The 26611-nt window shown below is 36.9% G+C and overlaps 1 protein-coding gene across 4 annotated transcripts in view; it reads right to left on the bottom strand.

The window, feature by feature from the left end:
* LOC149788516 (DNA-binding protein P3A2-like) overlaps nt 1–20696 on the bottom strand; it is a 57243-nt gene extending 36547 nt beyond the window's left edge. The window contains exons 1-7 of one of the 4 annotated variants that reach the window (XM_089974513.1): nt 19496–20696; nt 18443–18509; nt 12573–12804; nt 10170–10284; nt 7053–7215; nt 6291–6440; nt 5433–5591 (exon numbers count right to left, since the gene is read on the bottom strand). In XM_089974513.1, the coding sequence (XP_089830639.1) occupies nt 5433–5591; nt 6291–6440; nt 7053–7215; nt 10170–10284; nt 12573–12732 (747 nt within the window). In that variant the 5' untranslated portion in view covers nt 12733–12804; nt 18443–18509; nt 19496–20696. Of the gene's footprint in view, nt 1–5432; nt 5592–6290; nt 6441–7052; nt 7216–10169; nt 10285–12572; nt 12805–18442; nt 18510–19099; nt 19283–19476 lie in introns of those variants that run through there. The other 3 variants (XM_089974516.1, XM_089974515.1, XM_089974514.1) reach the window with 3 other exon arrangements.
* Between the last annotated feature and the right edge of the window lie 5915 nt (nt 20697–26611).

Below are 26611 nucleotides of genomic sequence, written 5' to 3'. Positions count from 1 at the left end.
GAAGAGATGGCTGAAGCGCGTTGACAATCAAATGCATTTGCAAAAGAGAAGCATCACTATGCTGTGCGACAATTGTGCAGCTCATGGCGATGGCATCAAACTGTCAAATGTTAAGATTGTTTTCCTTCCTCCGAACACAACTTCACTGATTCAAATTATGGATCAAGGAATTATAGCGAATTTCAAGAAATTCTATAGATCGCTTGTTATTCGAAAACTGCTGTCAGACATTGATGGATCATCTCCCGAAGAAAAAGCGTCCAACCAGACAAGGAAGCTGACGTTTTAGATGCACTTCATATGATTAGAAATGCCTGGAGCAATGTAACACAGTCAACCGTAGCAAACTGCTGTAGGCGGGCCAGTTTTGCGGTGCCTTCTGATGACGAGTCACTTGATGACCCCACCTATATCGGCAAAACCCCATTCAAAACGCCACACGGCATGAATGTAGAAGAATTCGAACAATATGTTGCAATAGATGACGGTCTTCAGACGGAAGGTGAAATTGACGACTCAACCATCATTGCAGCTCTTACAGAGACAAAACAAGAAGAAAAGGACAAAAGAAGTGATGACGACGACGCAGTAGATGACCAGGTTTCACCTAAAGTCGCTATACATTCACTCCAGAATTTACGCAAATTCATGGAACAGAGAGAATGTGAGCTGTTTGAACCGTTTTACAAAATAGAGTCGGCAATTCACCAACTTAGTAGTAAAACTTGTGTGCAGACATCAGTTGCTGATTTCTTTCAGAAATCATAAATTTCGTTGTGTTTGATTCAACAATATGACATTAGTGCTGTTCATTGTAGAATCTTGTTTCATTTAAGTAAACGTTGAAAGAGTGGATTCTAATCATCTTTTTACGTTATTCTTCACCTATATTCATGCCATGCTGATTTAAAGCTGTACTGTGCCGTACTTCGGTTAACTGCACACTCCGGTTAACTGCACAGTCTCGTGACAGGCCCGAGGCTGTGCAGTTAACCGGAGTCGACTGTATATACCAATGAACAACTGATGAATTACATTAATATATACCAATGAACAACTGATGAATTACATTAATATATACCAATAAACAACTGATGAATTACATTCATATATACCAATAAACAACTGATGAATTACATTCATATATACCAATAAACAACTGATGAATTACATTAATATATACCAATAAACAAATGATGAATTACATTAATATATACCAATAAACAACTGATGAATTACATTAATATATACCAATGACTGGTTTGAAGCTAACTCTGCCACACTCATGCCAGCCATAGAAGAGCGTCGCAGTGCTCACTTGCAATACAAGCGATCCCCCTGCCAGAAGACACTACAGGCATACAGGTCTACCAGAAGCAAAGTGCAGAGATTAGCACGGCAGTGTGCCAATGAATACTGGCTTCAGCTCTGTCAGAGCATCCAGTCAGCAGCAGATATTGGAAACATCAGAGGCATGTACAATGGCATAAAGAAAGCAATGGGTCCCACGAAGAAACTGACAGCACCACTGAAGTCTTTCGCAGGTGATACCATCCACAACAAGAGCAAGAAGATGGAGCGTTGGGTGGAATACTACTCTGAATTGTACTCCAAAGAGAACCACATGACCAATGATGCCCTCAACGCCATTGAAAACCTCCCTCTCATGGCCGAACTGGACGAGAAACCTACATGAACGAACTAAAGAAGGCCTTAGAGAAACTGTCCCTAGGTAAAGCTCCAGGGAAGGATGGCATTACAGCAGAACTCATCAAGTGCAGATGTAGCGTGCTGCTCACACACCTGCAGGACCTCCTCTGACAGTGCTGAGACAAGGGTGCAGTGCCTCAGGACATGAGAGACGCTAACATCATAACCCTGTACCAGAACAAGGGCGACAGAAGCAACTGCAACAACTACAGGGGCATATCACTTTTCAGCATCGTGGGTAACGTTTTCGCACGCGTCATCCTGAACAGACTGCAGACGCTTGCTGACAGAGTGTACCCAGAGTCGCAGTGTGGGTTCGGCACAGAGAGGTCCACAATCTACATGATCCTCTCTGTCAGGCAACTGCAGGAAAAATACAGAGAACACAGACCCCTCTTCCTAGCCTTTAAAGACCTCACCAAGGAATTCGATCTGGTCAGCAGAGACGGACTCTTCACAATCCTGGCGAAAATTGGTTGCCCTCCAAAGCTGCTAAGCATGATCCAGTCCTTCCATGATGACATGAAAGGCACAGTGCAGTATGTCTCAAAATCTGATTCCTTTGACATCAGCAGTGGAGTTAAACAGGGCTGCGTCCTTGCCCTCACGCTCTTCGGCATCTTCTTCGCAGTCCTGCTCAAGCATGGCTTTGGGACGTCCACAGAAGGGATTTACCTGCACACGCGATCAGATGGCAGACTGTTCAACCTGGCACGACTGAAGGCAAAGAGCAAAGTGCGTGAAGTAACCATCAGGGACATGCTCTTTGCAGACAATAGTGCTCTAGCCACCCACACAGAAGCTGAGCTTCAGTGCCTGATGGCCCACTTTGCTAAAGCATGCAATGACTTTGGGTTAACCATAAGCCTAAAGAAAACAAACGTGATGGTTCAGGATGCGGACCCCCCAAGCACCATCATCAACAACTATGAACTTGAGGTGGTGAGTCAGTTCATGTACCTCGGCTCTACCATCACCAACAATCTCTTGCTCGATGCAGAGCTCAACAAGCGGATTGGAAAGGCACCAACAACTCTCTCCAGGTTGTAACTGAGAGTGTGGAACAACAGCATGCTGACCCTGAACACTAAGATCACAGTGTACCGTGCCTGCGTGCTAAGCACTCTCATGTATGCCAGTGAAACCTAGACTCTGTACGCCTCACAAGTGAAAAGACTGAGCGCCTTTCACATGTGATGGCTCCGACGCATACTCGGGATCACCTGGAGCGATCGAGTAACAAACAACGAGGTGCTCAAGCATGCCAAGATTCCCAGCACGGTCACACTCCTCTGCCAATGTCGCATCAGCTGGCTGGGCTATGTATGTCGGATGGATGACGGACGGATCCCCAAAGACATTCTTTATTCAGAACTCGTTTCTGGCAAAAGGTCGATCGGACGGCCACATCTCCACTTCAAGGATGTCTGCAAGCACGACATGAATGCCCTTGATATCGATGTCAACACCTGGGAACAGCTCGCTCAAGACAGATCAAGCTGGTGACATGCTCTGATTGCTAGCTGATGAAAGACAATTGCAGAGGAAGAAGAAGCAGCTCCAACCAACACCAGACGCAACCTTCAAGTGCAGCAGGGGCCGCCACTCCTGCATTGGACTACATAGCCACAGCAGACGCTGCACAACCACCAACCGGGACATCTCTCACGGGTGCAGTTCCATTGTCTCTCAAGACAACAGATGCCAACACACGATTCAGGTGTATTTGTGGTTGTTTGAGCAGGCAACATGTCTGCATGAATTTCCTTGGAATCTTCCCCGCTAGATGCAACTACTTTTCCAATTGGGGGCCATACCCCACTTACTTCTTGGAAGTAAAACCGGGCGTGGGTACCCTAAACCAATGTCAAGACAGATGGTTATTTTAATGCTTGATGAAATTAAACAGGTGGTACTGGGACAAGACCTGCTGATACATGGGTAAGGAAGCCATCTTTCCAAGCAATGTTAGATATCTGTGACCCATCCTGCTTAAATGGTAGGTGATCTCTCTTGGTCATGAGGTCAATGAATGCTGGAATTTATTCATGACGAGTAATGACAACAATATCTTTTATACTGCCACTATGTTGCTTTGTTTAAAGACAGATAAGCACCATATTCATTCAGAACCAGTAAAAGTATTCAAATATTCATCCAATCTTCACAGGATGAAAACTCGCTATCAAATACACAAAGAATATGATGGTGAGTGAATCTGTCAGTATGATAATACTGAGATCACACTCATTTTCTGCAACCATAAGCCTGTGAAGTCAATTTGTTGCAGGTCCTAAATTTGTTTGAGATTTTCTAAGAACTGCAATATTTTTGTTCACTTTCCCTTTAAGTTTTCTTTCATAAGACTGTTATTGTAATTATCAAAACATTATTTAGTTTTCTTTCATAGAACTGTTATTGTAATTATACAAACATTAATTTTTTTCATAAGACTGTTATTGTAATTATAAAAACATTATTTAGTTTTCATTCATAAGACTGTTATTGTAATTATAAAAACATTATTTAATTTTCTTTCATAAGACTGTTATTGTAATTATAAAAACATTATTTAGTTTCATTTCATAGGATTGTTATTGTATCTGTTCTCTCGTGCAAGAAATCTTTCTTCTAACAGTAATTAATTTCACTTTTTCCAGATGCCTTTTGAGCTTCAATTTTTTTGTATGCAGCTTCTTTTGTAGGTGCTATTCCTAAACCTTCCAACCGCGATTGACATAGAGCAGAGGTCACAAAATGTCAGTTCTCTAGCATTCGGTTTTCTTATAAACTGACCAATTAAATCTCCGCTGAATTTTTGCTCCAGCCATTCCCATTTCCATACGTTTTTTTCAAAACTTTTATCTAAACTTCTTGTGTCATGGTCTCTCTCAAAAACTCAGGATGCCATTTTTTTGTGCTGCAAGCACGCTTCTCCTTTCCATAGCCATCAATTTCCATTAAGTGAAGATTCATTGTATGAATTTAAACTTTTGACCAATCAGAATACTCTTTACAAGAGTCGTGGGCTAACTAATATATGGAACAAATACGTTACAAGGGTTGCTGCGGAATGGGATTGAACTATATCAAGAAAAATCTTATTCAAGTAAGGAGAAAAATGGTATTCCGTTTTAAAACGGAGAAAAATCATGTCTGTATAATAAAACTTGCAGTGTAAAGCTTGTCTATAGAAGAGGACATCTGACATTTTACCCTACTGTTTGACACCTTGACAGTTTGTGCTACAGAACCTGTTTAGGTACACTCTTTTGAGAACTGAATTAATTTTCATCCAACCTGCAGATCATCAAAATGTTATAAAATTTTCAAGAAGATTTTTACAGAAAGGTAGTTGTAGTTATTTCATCTCTATCAATTCATTAACTGACTGCCACTTTCATGGTGTCATATAAAATATATTGGCAGATAAACATAAAGTACAGGAGACTAACTTCTAACAAATACAAATCATGGTTCATATAATTAGTAGCCGGAAGGAACAGTAGCTTGAAAATTCACTAATCTTTAGCTAGCTGATTGGCAAGAATTGAAACTTAACTAGCCAGAAAAGATTATTATTAGCTTCTGGCATGCTGACTACTTCTGCTTTTAAGCCCCGTGTATGATTGGCAACAACTGAAACTTAAACAGCCTGACGAGAATTTACTAGCCTCAGCCGACTACTGGTGATTTCAAGCCCCATGTATGCAATAACTTACTCTTTTTTTCTCCTCCTCGGTTCTGGCATCACTTCGGACATTAGCCCAAGGGAGGTCGCTGGGCCACCATGGAGGTCTGCATTCAGGTTTGCCCCACCCTGGCTTACTCCGACCAGTAGAGTACTTTAACATTTCAGGAATAAAATTCCGTAACTGAGCCTGCACAGGAACAAAAAAGTTCACATTTTGGCAACAACTGATAAATTTGGATACTTTAGAAGTTTGTTTGGAACAATTATGCTCAATCATCGTAAAATACTTGTAAAAAAAAGACAGACCAAAAATTCTACATAAAACCAGTTAAATGTAACAATAATAACATAACAGGTCTTGAGAATTTTTTTAAATGTTATGACTTATCGCTGTTTTTACAAAACCAAGCTATTATTTTGCATGAATAGATCATTTGTTACCTTTTTTATCATGACAAGTATTTACCATTGAAATAAAAAAAACAGGAATTTTATTTTAATTTTTGGTCCCTATTTCTTCAACAAAACAGTGACAGTACATGTCAAGAAAGTATTCATAAAACTGATCATGACTGGAATGTAACCATTATTTAAGGTAGGAACAAATTGTGAGATTTGTCATTCTGAAAATAACTAAAAATATAACAGAGGTGTAACTGATCTTATGACATCTTGACTGATTTGCACATCAATGGCCAAAAATATCCAATGACTGTCCAAATCCAAACTAACTAATATGTCTCTTAAACGCTTAATTTCCAAAGATACTTTCATAAACAATCCAATTAATCAGCAAGAAATTGAACAAAAACACAAAATTTTTCAATAGCAAATAGTAAACCAAAGATGCAATTTCACCAAGATTTCCAATTATTACTTATATTACCTGTGTCATTTTGTCAACTGGAGTAGGTATGCCATCAATAACAAGGGGAGGTAACTCATGCAGGTGTGGGTTGTCGGGCTGTGACGGGGGAGCCTGCTCAGCTAATGTAGATTCCAGATCCTGAAGAATTACATTCCTGTTGCTTCGTATCTAGAAAATGGACACTCAACTAACAGAACTTATTCACAACTTTATATCATCTAACAATTATTCAAAATTGTCCTCTAATATGAGCCAAGGCAAAATATAATCATGTCACAACTATCCAAACATGATCCGACATGAAGTCTTTCTTGTTGAAGATCACACTGACTTTCAATGAATTGTGAGCAAATACGCAAGACAGAGGCTATTGGCTGCATACTGAACCTGTGCAAAAAACTGAAAACCAGAAACAGTGGAACTGTTGACACAGTTGTTGCTGCCTGTGCCATTGGAATTCTGACCACAATGTTTTGCTTTACTACTAACTGGACTGGACAACAAAACAAAAAAACAACTAATGACTGATTATATATTAGTTTGTTTAAACATTTGAATAGATGACTAGACACAAAAAATTTTAAAGTATATTATCAGTAAAAATACAGTAAAATCACATTATAAAGATATTCTTTTCCATGGTATTGTTTGGTTTAGTGGGTAAATGAGTTGAATGAATGTCTTGGAAGATGATAAAACAATACAGACTGTTAAATCTTACATAAATTACCCCAAAATACTGAAATCTCCATATGTCAACTGCATGTGTAAATATCTCACCACATTCTCTAAGGGCTGGGATCCAAAGACCTTGAACATCTGCATCGACTGCATTTTGCCAGGCGTGCAGCACAGTACTACTGCTTGCTGACCAACACGGGTTGTATATTCATCTATTGTGTGTCGCAGCTTCCTAATAATGGAAGATACAACCGCCTGGTCACTGCAATTATAGCTAGCATAAAAATAACAAACATAACAGCACAAAACTATGAACTTCTGTACTGTAATTGTTCATACTTTTTATGAACTTCTGAACTGTCTGTAATTGTTCATACTTTCTATGAACTTCTGTACTGTCCGTAATTCTTCATACTTTCTATCTGTACTGTCTGTAATTGTTCATACTTTCTATGAACTTCTGTACTGTCCATAATTCTTCATACTTTCTTACTCAATCTATATTGTATGGGTGAAAGTTGGGAAATACCATAATACTGAAAGTAGGCATGGGGTCAAGGGGGCTGACCAGGCCCCTTTGAGGGTCAAAGACAAAGCCCTGGTGAGGGTCTGGGGAGCAAAATGCCTTTGAAGCTAAAAAGGCAGTAAGTTTGACAATATTTTTACATGAAAATGTAATTGAACAATCCAAAATTTGATTCTTTAATACAGTATGATGCATCCATCAATTTAATAATTAATACATAAATTTCTCATTGTAAATTTAGGAAACAAGTGTCCATTCTCTATCTTAACACAATTATTCAGACAACAAACTAAATAATATCTGCTAATAATTTCCCATACCTGTATTTCAGAAATTCTCTAACACTAAGTCATCAAAAAGGAAACACGTAACTGCATTCGACAACTAAAAAAATATGATCAGATATTCTGAACATTTGTCAAGAAAATTAAATATTAATAAAATTATGGTGCTTGATGTTTTATTTTTTATTCAGTACATATTTGTTGGGACAGAACTGTTTATTTCTTTCTTTCTTTTCTAAAAGACTGTCCATCCGGCATATACTCACCATGAAATTCAGTCAGCATAAATACATTGTATAAAGCACTGAAATAGACAATGTATTTTCCTCCACACCGGAAAATCAGGTAAAGAGAAATAGTCGGTTGTGCTTTAAAGTTTCAACTCAAAGAAATGTGCTTTTCTTTTAGGCATTTATACATTTGTAACTGTGCTGAAGTGAACTGATTACTGCATGAAAACTTTCTTTAGCTGGCTCAACAGTAAATCATAAGTTTAAAATTTAATATCCAACCACTTTAACCCCACTACGTAGACCTCCCCCTTAAAAAAAACATGCCCAATTTATTTTATACGATTTGGCATCTCAAGATGGAATTTCCATCTTATGATGTTCACCCATGGTATTGTTCGTAATTGTTAATATTTTCACACTTAAACAGTCTGTAAAAATCAGAATTATATTTTTTTAAATGAAAAGAATAACACAGCTTTCACAATTAAAACATGGTATGGCATCATTTCCTCAAGATAACTGTAACATTTATAAATGTCGACATGTCCTTAAAATTTTTAGCTAAAAACAAAATCTTGTTAATAATACTCTACTTACTGTCACAAAGGAGCATCCAAATACCTGAATAAATTCTACATTTTCATTCCAAAAATGTTAATATGCTATTTATTTATGATATGGAGTTTCATATGTTGAAAGCCAAGATATTTAACCAGAAGAAAAAATAAAACAGGACAACACTTATTAACAAGATAAAATAATACTTTTATGGTGACAATGAATAGATTATTGATTAAAGATTCATCTATATTTTGCTTTGAAACGGAGTGGCAAGTTGATCTGGCAAGATTGCACGTTACTTGTCCCAATAGATACCCCTCCATGCCAACTGCCACCACCCCCATTTTAAAATATCTGTAGATTGCGTGCAGTTATGATAACTTGGGTTCACAATTTAAGTAATTTCTTTTAGGCGATGGGGTGAGAGGTAGGAAATGGGGGGGAGAGGTAGTGATGGGTAGGAATTGGGGGGGTAGGGCAGCTTAGGCAACAACTACAATGAATTATTCCATTGGTAATAGAGGTTATGTAGTCTGATTTGCTTTTTGGGAGTGGGGTGAGGGGAGAAAAGGTAGTGACAATGAATTAATCACACTTACAGATATAGTCAAATATTTAATTATATTCGGATATGATCAATAAATATAATAGAAAAATCTGGTATTCATTTCTTCTCATCAAAATCATCAGTATATTCTTTTAATCTATAGACATGTAAATAACTATAAATAAAAAGCAGGCAATACAGTATACAGCTGCACAATGACGGATAAGTTCAAGGCTGAATGGGAGCTTTTCTATCACGCATGTTTCAATGGGCAGCAAACCTGCCACTTTCATCTATATCAACATACCTATGTCAGTACTGACTTCGGCATACTTGGACCATTGTACAGCATGACTGCAATCTACTGACAGACCTATGTCAGTACCGCCTTCGACATACTTGGACCATTGTACTGCATGACTGCAATCTACTGACAGACCTATGTCAGTACCGACTTCGACATACTTGGACCACTGTACTGCATGACTGCAATCTACTGACAGACCTATGTCCGTACTGACTTCGACATACTTGGACCATTGTACCGCATGACTGCAATCTACGGACAGACCTATGTCAGTACCGACTTCGACATACTTGGACCATTGTACTGCATGACTGCAATCTACGGACATACCTATGCCAGTACTGACTTCGACATACCCAGACCAGAAAAGTTTCATCCAATTAGTTTTGCAGTAAGCAAATATATACCAAAAAAGCAGTGCAAACTATTTGATTCAAAATAAAAAGTGTACATACATGATCTTAGTAGTACATCATTTATAACGAAAGGAGTTAAAATCAACACATCTAAATTTCAAGCTGCATTATTATTTCTGCTGCATGACTTCATAAACGTCAACCAAAAGAAAGCCTCAATAATTGTTAATGACATTATTATTGTGGCCAGAAAAAATGTATATCCATCTCTTGCTGTCATTTGCAAGCCATACATAAAAACTGTGCATACAAAGGAGATATGAAAGTTTTCATATGGCCTCAATGGGTTAAAGTGACATGGGTAAATGTACATCATCTCTGAAGCTTGTTCTAAGTACAAACCTGAGAAGTCTAGTCTGTTGTCTTTTCCTGCGTGATGGATTAGTTTCAAAGAAATGAGGATGTTTCCTCTTCCTGCTTGACACTATGGCAGCAGCAGCAGCAACTCCTATTGGACCTGTCATAAATCATTAATATATTGGATTATTTTATCCATGACAAGGCAAATTCCAAACAATGTTATTTTTCTTTTCTTCTTCTTTTACAGCAGTGAATATTCAAAAACAAAAACCTCTAAGCAAAATTCAAATAGACGGGTTTACAAATCCACTTACCTGACACCCAAGAAAAACTCAAATATGGCCCTGGCAAGCTAAAAGTATGCAAGGTACATGCTCACATTTAAGTCACAGAAATATGGATCATGTTCACTTAGGAATGCTTTATGTTCTGCAAGTTTAACACTCTTCAGTCTCATAACCCATTTTCTTTCATCTATCAATCTATTTTTTTTACAAGATTAACTGTTAAAGTCTGTCATTTCTATCTTGTCAGATCATATTTTCTTGTGCAGACATAATAATGCAAATAGTTACAGTTTTGACAAATAGGAAATAAATAGTATTACTTTATCAGTTACATTTACTATTCATATACATATTTGCCAAGTAATTCCCTATTTAGGGCAATTTTGAGCTATAAATGTGCTGAGATTGCCAACTTGCCAAAGACTGAGTTTTGATGCCTATCAAGGCAACTTTGAAAACTATTAACATTTTAACTTGTGGGATTTCTTTGACAAGTGTGTTTGGAAATAAAAGGCACTCATTTCTAACAATTTCCACCTGAACACTCTTTACTTGATTCCTTTGCCAATACTGATTGCAAATGAGTTTGATAAATTAACTGATTCATATTAGATATTTTAATTATGTAAGATATACTTACAGCATTTTCAGTGTTTGATTAGTCAACTGAAATGAGTTGACTTACCATATCACTGTGACCACTAAGTTGGATATCAAAACAGAGTTAGTACTTAATTAGGTTCACACAGAAATCTACATGGGCATCACAGATATGCATGACACATTTCAATACATGAGGGCATATTGCACGATAATTACAATGAAACTGAACTAAAAGCTAAACTTTGTTTAAATGGTATTATGGTAGTTATTTATGAAGTGTTGGCATTAGTGACATTTTAAATAGTCAATAATTTGTTATGTATTGCTATTTACAGTATACAGAGTTCTTTTCATAATATTTACATTTTTTGGATATTTTACAAGAAAAACTGGGATCCACACCTACCCCTATATTGTCTAGGTGCAATATTCACACATATAATGTGAGATCATGGAACAAGTACTTTCCTGTTTTGCATATACATGCCAATTTATAATAATAATTTCATATTATATATACCTTTGTATTTCTAAAACAAAATCTGGTGGGTTTTTTGCCAAGTGTTAAATTTTACCGGTCTAGAAAAGAAGTTCCCATGCACCTCTAGTCATTACCCACATATTTGTTCCATCCATGTTTTTTTTTATATATAAAAAATGAGCTCTTAATCAAGTGGTTCAGTGGTCAGCTCACAAGATCAAGAAAAAATGTGCCATGTTCACAACACTGGTTCAAGTCATGCTTGGAACAAATTATAATTCTCTAATCTGTTGGATTATGATTGTGTTGTATCCATATAATAATGTAACTTAATATGGAATCCAACAGCAAGTGCCTTCCTATTTGGTGATAGTTTCTAATTCAATTTCATGTATATAACTTGCTTTTCTGAACTAAAATCGGACAGGTTTGTGCATACAGCTGAGCTCCAAATTCCACTTACCTAGCGAGTGACTCTTTATTCACCTAGAGGTCGTCATCCTTGTTCCATCTGTTTTGGACGATATGCACATGGCAGAGTGGGTTAGGGTGCAGGTACGTGTGAGCTAGGTTATATGTGCAGTTAGTTAATGCACTGGTCCAACTCGTGTTTGGAATGAATAATAATTCTAATTCATTATTGTTATATATTATACAGTGACCCGACCCAACCAATAATATCCTTGCGACCAAATCTAGTATCTGATTTTTAATAAACTTGTTCCGTTTCTGTCAAGTATGTGGTTTACTTAAAAGACAAACACAGCATATTTCAGGACCAATAAATATCAATGCTTTATCCAATTAGGTAACTAAAATATATTTCAAAGTGTGAAGAGAGTTTCAGTGTGTGTGTGTGTGTGAGGGGTGAATGAAAAATTGATATTTGGGGCTGAAATGGTTTATGTGGGGATTTCACAGCAGAGAGGTTTCAGTTTACTGTTAAAAAAATGTTGATATTTAAGGAGAAATTCACCAAAAAAGTTTTTGATCTTGAGGGGATTTTGTTATAGCTAGGGTTCTCTCTCTCTCTCTCTCTCTCTCTATATATATATATATGAATTGAAAAATTACCAGCTGCTGCAAGCTGTGATGTAACATCATCATTCACTGAAGAACTCAACAAGTCTGATGCATCATAGTTGTCACTTTCTGGAGAACTGGGTTCAGACAGGTCATCCACCATCATGTCGCCAGCACTCATGTGTCCCGAGTTCATTGACAGGGAGTTCATTGTGGAATGCAGTATAATCAGTCTAAAGCCCTTGCAGAAACATTTTGGGAGTAAAGTTTGATACTGGTAGTCCTGTATAACAAAGGAAAATCTAATGATTATATTACTGTGTACAATCAAACCTGCTCTAGTGACCACTTGTATATACATATCACCTGTGTATAAAGACTTACTGTTTTCTAAGACCACTCTCAGGTGGTCACCAAAACGGTTTTCATGCACACTTTTTTGACTGTACATGTATTTAAAAGGGGAAGCTGTCACTTGTATCAGATATATACAAACTGATAATATAACTTTGGATCAAAGTTCTCTAAATGTGTAACTGCAAATAATCTCTGCAAAGGTTGTGTTCCAAGTGTTAGAGGGTAATTACGTACAGAACACTGTGAATTCCAATGACTGAAGAGAAGAAATGTAAAAAAGGCAATATAACATAAATGACCAAAAAGTATATCTGACTCCACTTCTATTAGCATTATCAAATTCCATCAACTTTGGGACCCAAATAATATTATGGGGTAAAAAAACATAACAAATACACTTATTTTAATGTGCTTGACCCATGGACAAGAGCCTTTGGAAACTAGTCGATAATCTCCAAAGAACTTATCAAACATTTTTTATACAAATTTGAATTACATTTTTAAAAAAGCAATCATAGTTATAGTTTTAACAGTCTTATTGCTTTCTTACCTTCTACAAGTTTTATATATATAAAAAAACGAGCCGTTGGATAGCTTATATAATACTGTAATTCATTCCAATTTTAAGTGAAGACATAAAATTGGTAAAAAATTGTTTAAAAGCATTAATGCAGTGCAAAATAAAGGGTGTGGTGACTAAGATGACTCCCAATCCTGATCCAATGGAACAGTCTGAGATGGTCTAAAACAGGGGCCTTAGACACGTGGCCTACAGGCCACTTGCAGAAAGCTAAACCATATCCTGTGGTCCACAAAATATTTGGCTTCACAATATATCATGAGATAAAAAAGACTGCGACTCTCGGATCATTGAAAATGCTCTTATGCCACCCTGAGGGTGGTTTTAGACCCCTGCTCTAAGGTGTCAATAAAATTCAATGACACCTAATAAAGAGACTGTTATGAAGTTTTCATTAATATGCTAAGGATAATAGCATAAGAACAACTGTTAAATCTATGTCTGTCTGTAATTTGCATGCTAGAAATACAACTAATGTCAACACACAAAACAATACCAATGTCTAAAGCTAAAAAGATCATCAAGTTTATATGTGTATCAATACTGTATAACAGTAGGACGTGTTACGTGATTTGTATCAATATGTGGCAGACAGGTATTGTTTCACTCTTAACGTGAGTAAACCTATGTACATATTTCTTTCTCATAATACAGCACCGAATCGGTTGAAAATTTCATACATCTTGGCAGGATTTTTTCTCATACTAGATCATTTAAGGTAGCACCAAACTGGCAAAAGAAAAAGTCTGTATATGGCAACTTAAAAATAAAACAAAAGAGGACTAAAACCGATATGATATCCCAACAAATGTTCTTATATGTTTAACACTGTACTCAAGCCAAACATTACAAGTAATGTGGTATAATACAGTTATACCTAACACAGTCATCAAGAAAAGCCAACAAATACAAAGTAATGTACATGGCAACTGACCCAAACATTGACAATGAGATTCGATATATGGCAAATGTCAATACTCTTTAAGAATCTTTGGCTCACAAGCCTCACAATGTTACTAACTCCTTTAAATACCATGCAATCTAAAAAAAAATAATGACGTATGGTATCTTCAAAAAGCAATTAAACCTTGCAAACTACCTGTAGGTTGTGAGATACTTACATCACCAAGAGTCATTATGTAACAATCTGTCGAAAGAAATTGGTCAATACACAAATTTTAACCAAGTCAACATTTCTCTTCATTTCTATAAAAATGTCAATTGATGACAGCAACAAAATCATTATGCTATTGAAAGTGATATCCAAGGAAAATACTTGCTCAGGGATCGTCCTGGGCTTCGCCAATGTCGCAAATTGCGATTTTTTTTCCTTATTGGCGACAAAAATATCCCATCTGGCGATTTATTTGGCGACAGACTTTTTGGTTATTTAATTTGTACATACAATCATAGATTTGGACTGGATAAATTAAAAGGAAGAACGAAAGGAAGCCACAAACTTGACTAAGCAATGCATTGGAATCTATCTGTTACACAAACGTTCCTTTGTTCGTATTGACAACCCCATCTTTACAGTACATTGTTACATTATAATCTGCTTATGCTGACATCTGGGCCGAGTACTGTATGCTGTGATACAGTCCATCATGTTACCGAACTATACCTACAACTGGCCGACTTCTGAAGACGCGAATAGAACAGATACAATTAATTGAATGGCTAATCCTTCTGTTTTTTTTTTACATATACCAATACAATAGTTTTGCTGAACCTTCACAGAAAACTGATAACCTTTGAAGTACCGACTACTGTGTATAAATACAAAAATAATTATTTATTTCTCAAAATACAGGAGTGAAAGAATCCCTAAATTGGGTGTGAATTTATGCTTATATATACGGTCCAATATTGCCAGGTGTTGACTCGTGTAAGTTTCATTCGTGGGAATGGAGATCCTATTTTGCTTGTCGAGAAAATGTATACAACATTCAGTGATCATTCTTGGGATTTAAAAAGCAATTCACTACAAGCTTTGTGAAGCTAGCCATGGGGGGGGGGGGCATTTAATTACGGAATGCATGCAATCGACGGTCGCATTATATGTCACTTATCTTACATTGCAATGTACAATCATAGGGTTTTATTATTATTAAAATGTCAACTAAAGCTGATAATGCTTTGGTTAGTCAGGAGTTGGCTGGCTTTGTGGCTTATGCTAGGGTTCAAGTTCTCAGGAATGGTATGGTGTATAGAGGTGTTAAGGACTTGATTCAGTTGGCAGTGCGATCCAGGGTAACGTACCCTTGCGCATCTGCGACTGCTGAGAGACTACTGGTGTCACCTGTCAGCACTGTAGACTGTGAACGTGGATTCAGTAAGATAAACCTCATAAAAACTGACATCAGAAATAAACTCTGCATCCCATCTCTCGAGAATTTAATGAGAATCAGCATGTACAGATGTGAAAAATTAGACTTTGAAACTGCATTCAACAAGTGGGCAACCCTAAAATCGCGACGGATCTTCATGTAACACTTTGTTAATGCTTGTTGTACTTAAAGTATTAACTAACTCATCTTTTGTAATTTTCATTGCCTGTTACATTAATAGACTAAATTAACACTTGGAAAAATGTACACTACTTGTTCTGGCGACACTTTTTGAAAATTGGCGACAAAATATTGAGGTTGGCGATTTTTTTGGCGACAGCTTTTTAAAAGCCAGGACCATCCCTGCTTGCTGAAACACTTCTATAAAGTGGTTTTGATATCATGACAGATAATGATAATAATAAGTTATATCTTTCTTGTGAATTGCAAATTTTGAAAATACTAAGGTTACATTTGTACAACTTTCTGCTGAAATTTGCATAATCAGCCTGCAGCTAGGTAGTTACAAAACCATATGCATGCCATCATTATATCATTATTTTTCTTTCGAATTTTACACTGTTACAAGTTTTGTACAACATATAAAGCAAACTGAATTGATCTGATAAGCTATAATCTGCCAAAATTAACAAAATTCTTATCTCTTCCTTTTAGCAGCAAGTAAAAATTCCATATCCTACTAATATTAAATATGAAAAGAATTTACTAAAATACACCAAAACACCTGAAATAATGTTCCAAAAAGTATTTTCCTAAATTCTTGCTTTCTCAGAATTCACATATCTTGACCATTTAATTCAAATCACAATGTCAAAGGTAACAAATCTGCTATACACAACTATGTCTAGGTAAGTATTCCAGCTACAGATTCAGAACTTAAATTTGTACATGATACATCAACCTGCAAATTAATTGATAAGTATCTGCCAGCTATAGTACTGGTTGCACTTCCATAGGTATTGGCATGTATTAAGGTTTGAGGGATATGTGACAATATATTGTCCATAAGCAAGTTGAGTTTTTATAAGGTGTGGTTCACTTTTCCTAAAAATATGCAGCATAATTCTCCCACAATCGGAAAATATTTTTTTGACAATTCTGCAAATTTTAATCAATTTAAGTTTGTTGCTGATATGCCAAGACACATAAAAGAGGCTGACCCCCTTTAATTATCAAGACACATAAAAGAGGCCGACCTACTTGAATTATTAAGACACATTAAAAAAGGCCGACCCACTGAATTAACGAGACAAATTACAATAGGCTAACCCCTTGAATTATCACTACATTAAAAAAGGTTGACCTCTTGAATTATCAAGGATCATTAATGGAGGCTGACCCTTTGAATTATCATGGCTACTGACCCCTTGAATTATCATAGCTAAAGGCAGTGTATCATTTTAACAGAAAACTACTGTTCCTCAAACTCTAAATCAGTTACTGCTGCATTGATTAAACACATTTTACACCTTAAACAGAATTTTCTGAAGATTCAATGAAATGAGCTAGCCAGATATGTGATGACAGAGTATGTTTCACATATCTTTAAAACATGCTGTCAAATGAGAATGTTTGAGATATTTCAATCCATCACAGAATCAACAAATTTATTTGCACTTGTATTCTATCTAAAGATTTAATCAAAATGACTTTTGTCAACATTGATTCTTTATAATCCTGCCATCCAGAGCTGGGTGAGAATGATGAGTCACAGGGCTATACACGCAGTTATAGGTCCAACAGTTTCATAAAACTCATCCCCAATTCATCAGACTTTGCCATACTTAGAATGTCAAACTAACTGTAAATGTAGTTAAGGCATCCATGAAGCTTAGGTTGCTCAGCGGTTCAAAATGTCACAGTTGCAATCAGTATGGGTTAAATTTTTGCCCTGACCTGGCTTAGGGGTTCAAAATGTCATACTTGCAATCAGTGTGGGTTAAATTTCTGTCCTGACTTGGTGCAGATTTCACTAAACTTTTCAACCCAAGTTTCATCTCAAAATTCTTTTCCAGTACACGATCTGTAGATCGTCAAATTTGATGTCAGGATCTCGATACACAATTTCCAAATCCCCAAATATACTTGATACCACTGTTGGTAACATGAATTTTCATGTATGTAACCTACTTTTTAGATTGAAAATGAAACAAAATGTGAGCTAAAGAATTTTACTCACATTGTTGGCCCAATCTTTTTCAAGATGCCAGTTTAATAATTGGAAATATCCAAATATACAAATAATCAAAATGCAATACCTGTGCCAAGTTTCTACTCCAATTTGAGATGTTTCATGAAAGGCTAACACAATGCGAAAGAGTACAAAGCTGGCTACTATTATGTATCTGTGGACATGGCACTAAGCTCAATGTAACCCATATGTACATCATCTTCCTTAACTGCATCCCTCATAACACAAAATAATCCTGGGCTTCAAATTAATGTTGCATCACGATCAGTTTATTTGCTGACAATCACTAAAATTCACAAATATTTCCGCTGGATCAGAATTTTTTTTTATCATGGACACAATAACAATTTTACAAGAGGCCTTGTATCAAATGTTATCTAATGCCATGTGATGACATGCCTGTTGAAGGCTTACTGTTTTGTGATTTGTGTTAATCGAGTACCTGTCTTGACTCTGCACTTCACAAGGTACAATGTATGACTGCAGTTGAAATGGCCATGTTCTTCCACCTACAAGTTAGAAATTAGACTATCAGAGGCAGGATCATCATAAATATTATCGATAATGTTAAAGTACCCCAATCAATATTATCAATGATACCAAGAACCCCAATTGTAAATGTAACCAAATTATGAAAAACAAAAGAAATGATACGGAAATAGATAAAGGTTATGTTGCACATTTTCTCAAATGAGTAATTAGAGAAAGACAAAAGAGCATGGCAATGAAATTTAGTACAAACAATTTTAATGGTTCTGTGGATCAGTTCAAGTATATAAAAAATCAAGCCAAAATAATCACAACTGGGACTTTATGTTAATCTGTCATTAGCTCAAACACAAAATATCACTAAAACTATTTCCTTCTCGTGCCGTTTGACAGGAGTAAATACCGGTAGCTCACTCAGTTTTACAAACAATAGGATGGCATTTGTGACCAGGAACTAATTCATCCCCTCGTTATTCCACATTAGATTGTAATTTGATGTAGGTTCCAAATTCTTTGTTCTATTAACGTATATTCATTACTATAAATTTATTGAAATACAAAACTATTGCAGTGACAGTAATAAGGCATGCAAATATTTTATTTTTTGTACAAGCTCAAAAAGTTCAAGGTCATGGTCTTCATAATGTGGCGACGCCATCTTGATTTTATTGGATTTTCAGCCGATGATGCCAAAATCTAGGTTTCCCGAAATTGGTTGGCGTTAATATTGACACCCATGGCTGTTTTTCATGAGCCAGAATATAATTCAACGTTGGCATGGTGTCAACATGCGCAAAGACTAACAACCCAAAAGATTATGAATGCGTCTGCGCTTGGACTTGCGCGCATCAGTCACTGCTGGCACATAAAAACTCGGCGTACGGAATTTCCCGCGACTTTCGTTGAACTTAAAGTACTCGTAAAGTACCACGAAAACTTTGGAAAATATCATATTAAAGATATTATGAACAGATTTAAGAGCATTACCATCAATAATATCACCCACCTTGTAGTATACTTCCGAATTGTCGTTTGTCCATATATATTCTTCCGCCAATCAATTTCTATGTAGTTGCGGTTGTTCGGTCCTGTATTGAATTTTGGTACACAACAAATAGTGCATATAAGCGTCGAAGGAGGACAATATTCATGACGTTAATTTCGACTAAATCCAGTTCATTGATTTTTGTTTGAGATTATCTGCACAGTTAAAAGGATGTCATGTAGCATTAGGTTGGCGCCAATTACTGAACTGTCTGTACGTAAAGAGATAAAATGTATTCGTTCCTCCACTGCTTAATGCCGTATGCTGCTATTTCATTTTAATTGCCTTTGGTCACAGGATATGAGAATACGTAACAATTGACGGTGCCCTCTCCCGGTAACATACACGAAATCAATGACGGGGACTGCTATTTTGTCGAATAGAAAAAAAAACAACAAACAATTAATGTCAATGGTCGATAAGGGCCAGCGGCCGCGCCCTGGTCGGGGACGTTAATTAGGCGAAGTCCCAGAGATGTGATGGGGTGGGGGTATGTGAAAGGAGATGGTCACATCACGGTCAGTCTGTTGTTAGGAATCGTATTGCGCAAACGTGAAAATTCACCGGAGGAAGTCATGAAACCATAAACAGGTTAAAAATACCTGCAATTTTTATTATTTAAAAAAAATAAAGAGGAAGAAAAGAATACCTGAGAAAATTCGAGAGGAGCATCTGAGCTTGATTTCTATACACAATGTATATGTCTAGACATCATTTTCAACCAAAATGACTTATAATAACATAAGATCATTTTAAAAATCAGAACTCTTTATTATTTCCCCTAGGTCCCAACCTCTCGCTCACGCCCACCCCACTCTCACCCCCATAACCCACCACAATAAAACAAAACAGAAATGCACGCGAATGAACAAGGGCCATTTCATTAGATATCAGGAAATGCAATAAAAAAAAATAACTTAAAAAAAGCATGAGTTACGCGAGATAAGAGAAAAATAAACAAAACGACAAAAACAAAAAGAAGAAACAACATGAACAAAAAAATAAAAAATAAAAAAATAACAACCAAACTAAATATCCCTGTCACTGAACGAAAATTAAATGGCATAAACCAAACTTATACTTTCTTCCTGAGCAGGTTCTACTCAATCTGCCTGCCGAATTCTCACAAATAGATTTTGTTCTTAATTCATTGCAAGAACAGTTCCAGCCTCGGGGTGGGTGGGTGAGGGGACTTGAATTTGAAAGCAGACTTACTATACATGGCAGTCATTACAGTCAGTGTTGTGGCCAAATTATCCCCCTCCCCCATTTCACCTTCAAACCTGTTTTGGCTGACCCCACCCCGCCCCCAAAATAATTCTGCGTGCACCCCTGGATCAGGTCAAGTGTTAGGGGTGGGGTTCAAAATTTCAAAAGGGTTCTACCTTTCCTCAAAAGGACACCAAAACAAACGTCAGTGTGACTATTTAATCAAGCGTGCATAATAGCCAAATAAACGTGCGCAAGAATTAAACGACGGTCAACGTTAAATTGACAAGTAAATGTTCCTCGGTGTGTGTGAGTGTGTGTCTTGTTGTTGTTTTTAGAGTGGGGTTGGGGCCCCAGAAACCCCGCCCCCAGCCCTGCTACTAGCATGTTGAATAGTCAGATTTGCTTTAATTTTTAGAGACAGTCGTATGAGTTGTTATTATCAGCGCAAATACTGTTTCCCCAAACCTAGTAGTCTACTACTATACAGTACCAACACTATACCACGAACACGACACGAAGTCAGTTTCTTTACTAACTTGGGTCCTCTGTTGCAACAGTAGAAGTCGTTCTGTGATGTAACAGTAGAAGTCAGTTTCTTTACTAAAATGGGTTCTCTGATGTAACAGTAAAAGTCAGTTTCTTTACTACAATGGGTTCTCTGTTGTAACAGTAGAAGTCGGTTTCTTTACTAAAATGGGTTCTCTATTGTAACAGGAGAAGTCAGTTTATTTTCTAAATTGGGTTCTCTATTGTAACAGGAGAAGTCAGTTTCTTTACTAAAATGGGTTCTCTATTGTAACAGGAGTCGGTTTCTTTACTAAAATGGGTTCTCTGTTGTAATAGTAGAAGTGGGTTTCTTTACTAAAATGGGTTCTCTGATGTAACAGGAGAAGTCGGTTTCTTTACTAAAATGTGTTCTCTGATGTAACAGTAGAAGTCGGTTTCTTTACTAAAATGGGTTCTCTGTTGTCACAGTAGAAGTCCGTTTCTTTACTAAAATGGGTTCTCTGTTGTAACAGGAGAAGTCGGTTTCTTTACTAAATTGGGTTCTCTGTTGTAACAGTAGAAGTCAGTTTCTTTACTAAAATGGGTTCTCTGTTGTAACAGTAGAAGTCAGTTTCTTTACTAAAATGGGTTCTCTGTTGTAACAGGAGAAGTCGGTTTCTTTACTAAAATGGGTTCTCTAATGTAACAGTAGTAGTGAATAGGGTCACTTTAGCGACAATGGGAATTAGCATTAAAAATCACCCTGGGTCACTTTGGCGACAATGGAAATTTAACATTAACCACCCTGGGTCACTTTGGAAATTTAACATGGGCAAAAAACCCTGGGTAAGATTAGCGACAATGGGAATTTAACATGGGGAATAGAGTTTGGGTCTGTCTAGGGACAAGGGGAATTGAACATGGGGAATATAGTTTGGGTCTGTCTAGGGACAAGGGGAATTGAACATGGGAATAGAGTTTGGGCTTGTCTAGGTTCAATGGGAATTGAACATGGGTATAGAGTTTGGGTTTGTCTAGGGACAAGGGGAATTGAACATGTTAGAAAAAAAAAACTACTTTAGGGACAAGGGGAATTGAACATGGGATTTTTTTTAAAAAAATTTTTTTAAAAAAAGGGTAGGCAATGGAAAGTCAGTCTCTTTTCGAGAAATGTGGGTGGCCCTGAAAAGGGCCTTTGGGTTTCTTCTTCTTCTAACTCCTTAACTTCTTTATCCATCCTCTTATTTTTTCCATCATTCCTTTCTTCTTCTTCTTTTCTGTTTCTGGTATCCAGTCCGGGTGACCCATGGCTCGGAACTTCTGTTGGATTTTTATCCAGTTAGCGTTCAGTTTCTCTAGTTCTTCCATTTTCTTTCTATTTTCTTCTTCTTTTCTATCTTTTGCCCACCTGTCCTTTATTTTCTCCACTTCTTCATCTATCACCTGTCTCATCTTTTCTTCCCCTTTTTTCAATCTTTCAACACTCCTTTTGACAAAGGGCCACTCTGACATTTTTTCTATCTCTTCCAAAAACCTTCTTACTTCTTCTACCTTCTCCAGGGCCTCTTTTAATGTTCCCACTCTGACATAAGGGGGATTTATTAGCCCTCTCAGTCTCTTCACTTCTTCTTCAATTAATCCTTCTATAATCTCCCTGGCTAATTTTAGTTCGTTCACATAGTGCACACTGGTTCTTAACTTCCAATCTCTTTCAGTCCTTTCAACTCCATATTCACCATCCACCATCCAAAAATAAGCATGCCTTAAATCATTGAACAGTTGGGACACTTCCATCTTCTTTTTTATTCTTTGTAGAATGGTTTGAACATCAAACCTTGTGGTTCTTATACGAAAAGCGCGGACGTGATGGAAAACATCCCCCTACTTTCTCATTTCATATAATATACTATCCACATAAGTAGTGAAGGGGGATATTATAGGGTCTATGGGATTTATCATTAAAAATACCCTTGGGACAATATAGGGTCTATGTAAATTTAACATGGAGAAAAATCGTGGGACAATATAGGGTCTATGGGAATTAACATGGCCAAAAATCGTGGGACAATATAGGGTCTATGGGAATTAACATGGCCAAAAATCGTGGGACAATATAAGGTCTACGTAAATTTAACATGGTCAAAAACCCCTGGGACTGTATAGGGTCTATGTAAAATTGAAACAGGGAGGGTCTCTATTTTTTTTTATAAAAAAATAAAATAAAAAAGGGGGTAGGCAATGGAAAGGCTATCTCTTTTCGAGAAATATGGCTGGCCCTGAAAAGGGCCTTTGGGTTTTTCTTCTTCTTCTTTTATCTTCTTAACTTTTTCCAACATCTTCTTAATTTGTCCATCATTCCTTTCTTCTTCTTCTTTTCTGTTTCCGGCAGCCAGTCCGGGTGGCCCATGGCCCGGAACTTCTCTTGGATTTTCATCCAGTTTGTGTTCAGTTTTTCGAATTCATCCTTTTTTCTTCTATTTTCTTCGTCTTTTCTTTCATTGGACCACTTTTCTTTGATCTTCTTGACCTCTTTGGTCAGCACATTCCTCATTAGTTCTTCAGCTTTCTTAATTTTTTCTAACCCCCACTTTGCGAAACACCAATCTGTCAATTCTACAACGTCTTCTAAAAAGCACCTTGCACTTGTCACATGATCTATTGCTTCTTTTAACTTACCCACTTTGACATACGGTAGGTTAATTAAACCTCTGATTCTCTTCTCCTCATCCTCTATCATTTCTTTCACGATGTTTACGGCTAAGTGCAGGCTGTTTACTTGTCTTGAGACGAAGTTTTTTGTCACTTCATACCTCCATTCCTGTTCAACCCTTTCTGCTACACTCAATCCATCTACCATCCAATACCAACTTCCCATAAGATCGTTGTATAAAGCTGAAGCTGCTGGCATCTTCTTGTTTGCTTATTCCGTAGAATGAGCTCCAATGGCCAACACTGTTAGTTTTATACTGAAAGTGCGGACGTGAAGGAAAACATCCCCCTAAAAAACATAAAATTGAGTTAGTTAGTTAGTTAGTTGGATTATAGTGGTTTTCGTTCTTTTGAACATGTACCACTTTTTTATTCACGCACTGCGTGATTTTTAATTACTCCTGGGGGAAGGAAAAGGAGCCTCATCCCCCAGGCTTTTATGTACTCAAAGAGTACTTTTTAATTTAGCCACTCAGGTGTAGGACTAACTAGTCCTTAACAACCTGACTGAAAGGCTAATAGACATGAGTGGGAATAGTCACACCACACACTCGTGTTTCTTAGTTGGATTGAAATGCCCCAGGTGTCAAACCAAGCAGTATGTGACTCCCGCCACGATTGGTCGGCAGCGATGAGGTCACATTAGGACACCCGGTCTTGTGGCATTGACGAAGTGGCCCGCTTTTTTGATATCATCAATTGCCTTTCCCAGTCCGATATTCCGGTAGACAGAGCCTTCCTTTTTTCCACTCTGTTTAGGTGGTGCAGGTTCATCAGCTTCATCGCCACTGGATGATGATACTTCCAGGGCCGCTGCCAGCGTGGAAGTTTCAAATTCTACAGTGTCGTCTGCCAACATTGCCTGGATTTGGCTGAGTATGTTAGTAGAAATAGCTGTGGAAGCTTGATTTAAAAGTTCAGCCAGATGTTGTTTAAGAGACAAGGAGACGGTTAGGAGTATTTTTTTTTTTTTTTTTTTTTATTCATCAATTCCTTATTTATTTTGATTCCCTATCTTATTGGTTTGGAATGAAAACTTGTTTTTATGGTTGTTTGTATGTTATTATGGAGTCCTGTTTTAATTAATTCCTATTTTCCTATTTTAATTTTTTGTGGCCTTAATTGGTTTTTATTATTCGGGGTATGAACGGCTGTGTCAGTTTGTGAACCTACGAGACCTAGCAGGCCGTCATAATTCCCAAACAGTGATTTTGTAATATTCGTCCTTAACTGGTTTTTATTATTCGGGCTATGAACGGCTGTGTCAGTCTGTGAACCCACGAGACCGAGCCGGCCGTCATAATTCCCAAACAGTGATTTGTTATATTTTTAACTGGTCTTTGATTTACTTTCTTAGAGTTTTTTGAGTAGATTGGATTCGTGTATAAAACTTATGATATTTTTGAATGTTAGATTAATATTGGGGTTTGTGTTCATCAAGAATTCTGGGTATGTTGTAGGGGATCCAATTTTATGCTGTTTAACTTTAAACTTAGCCCTTTCTTTTTCAAGTGTATGGCAGTTGTTAAAAATATGCTCTATGTCTTCTGGGACCCTGCAGTGGTAGCAGTTAGGGTTATGTGGTTGTGGTCCTATGTACTGTCCGAAGCTGTTAGCCAGATTGGTTTTGCCCGTGAGTATTCTATTTATGAATTTTTGTTCACTGCCTTTTGTTTTGGGTGGTTTCCTATTTCTACATACTTCTTTAATGATGGTTTTTAGTTTCCTGCCTTGAGTGCTTGTGTTCCATAATTCCTGCCATTTATTATCAATGAGGGTTTTAGATATGCTATTGAGTTCGCATATGCTATAATCTAGGTTGATGTGAGTGGTTTCGTTTAGTTTTTGTTTAGCTGTTATATCTGCCATATCGTTACCTGGAATGTTAATATGGGATGGTATCCACATAAATTCTACTTGTAAGTTATTATTGTTCAGTATTTTTAACAATAAATTGGTTTGCCTAAGATAGTTTTCTCTTGATTTGGTGTTGTTATTAAGTATTGAGTTTATGACGCTTAGCGAGTCACTTATTATTACCGCTTGGGGTATTTTGTTCTCTTTGATCCATTTGAGTGCTTCAAGTATGGCCCAGAATTCAGCTGTGTATATAGAGCAGAGGTTAGGTAGTCTTCTTCCTACTTTAATGTTAAGTTCGGGGATTACGTAAGCTGCTGCTGTTCTGGGTGGTTCTGTAATTTTGGATCCATCAGTGTAAATCTTAATGTAGTTGCAATATTTTGAGTTGATTTCTTCTGTACAGATTGTGTTTAGTTTGAGTTCCTGTTCGTTTTTATTGCCATATTTCGTAATGAGGGTGTTAACTGATCTTACCTAGATCATGACCCAACAACGCGCGGACGTGAAGGAAAACATCCCCACTTTTCTCATTTCATATAATATAACCCAAACTATACTCTCTACATACACTAAGAATCAATAAATAAACCCATAATCTACTATTCACACAAACTTACTTCATCATTTACAAACACAAACACACAAACTTACTTTATTAGTTACAAACACAAACACAAACACACAATCACATACACTTCCACTATTAATAAAGAGTTAGTGTTTATATTCACACTACTCTACCTACACACATTGGCTAATCGATCGTTATTTCTTTTCTAGAGTATTGGGTAGCCCTGAAAAGGGCTGTTT

Source organism: Sinohyriopsis cumingii, chromosome 11 (genome assembly GCF_028554795.1).
Source record: "Sinohyriopsis cumingii isolate HCF-2022 chromosome 11, ASM2855479v2, whole genome shotgun sequence".
NCBI lineage: Eukaryota > Metazoa > Mollusca > Bivalvia > Unionida > Unionidae > Sinohyriopsis > Sinohyriopsis cumingii.
This window is presented reverse-complemented; position numbering and strand designations above follow the sequence as displayed.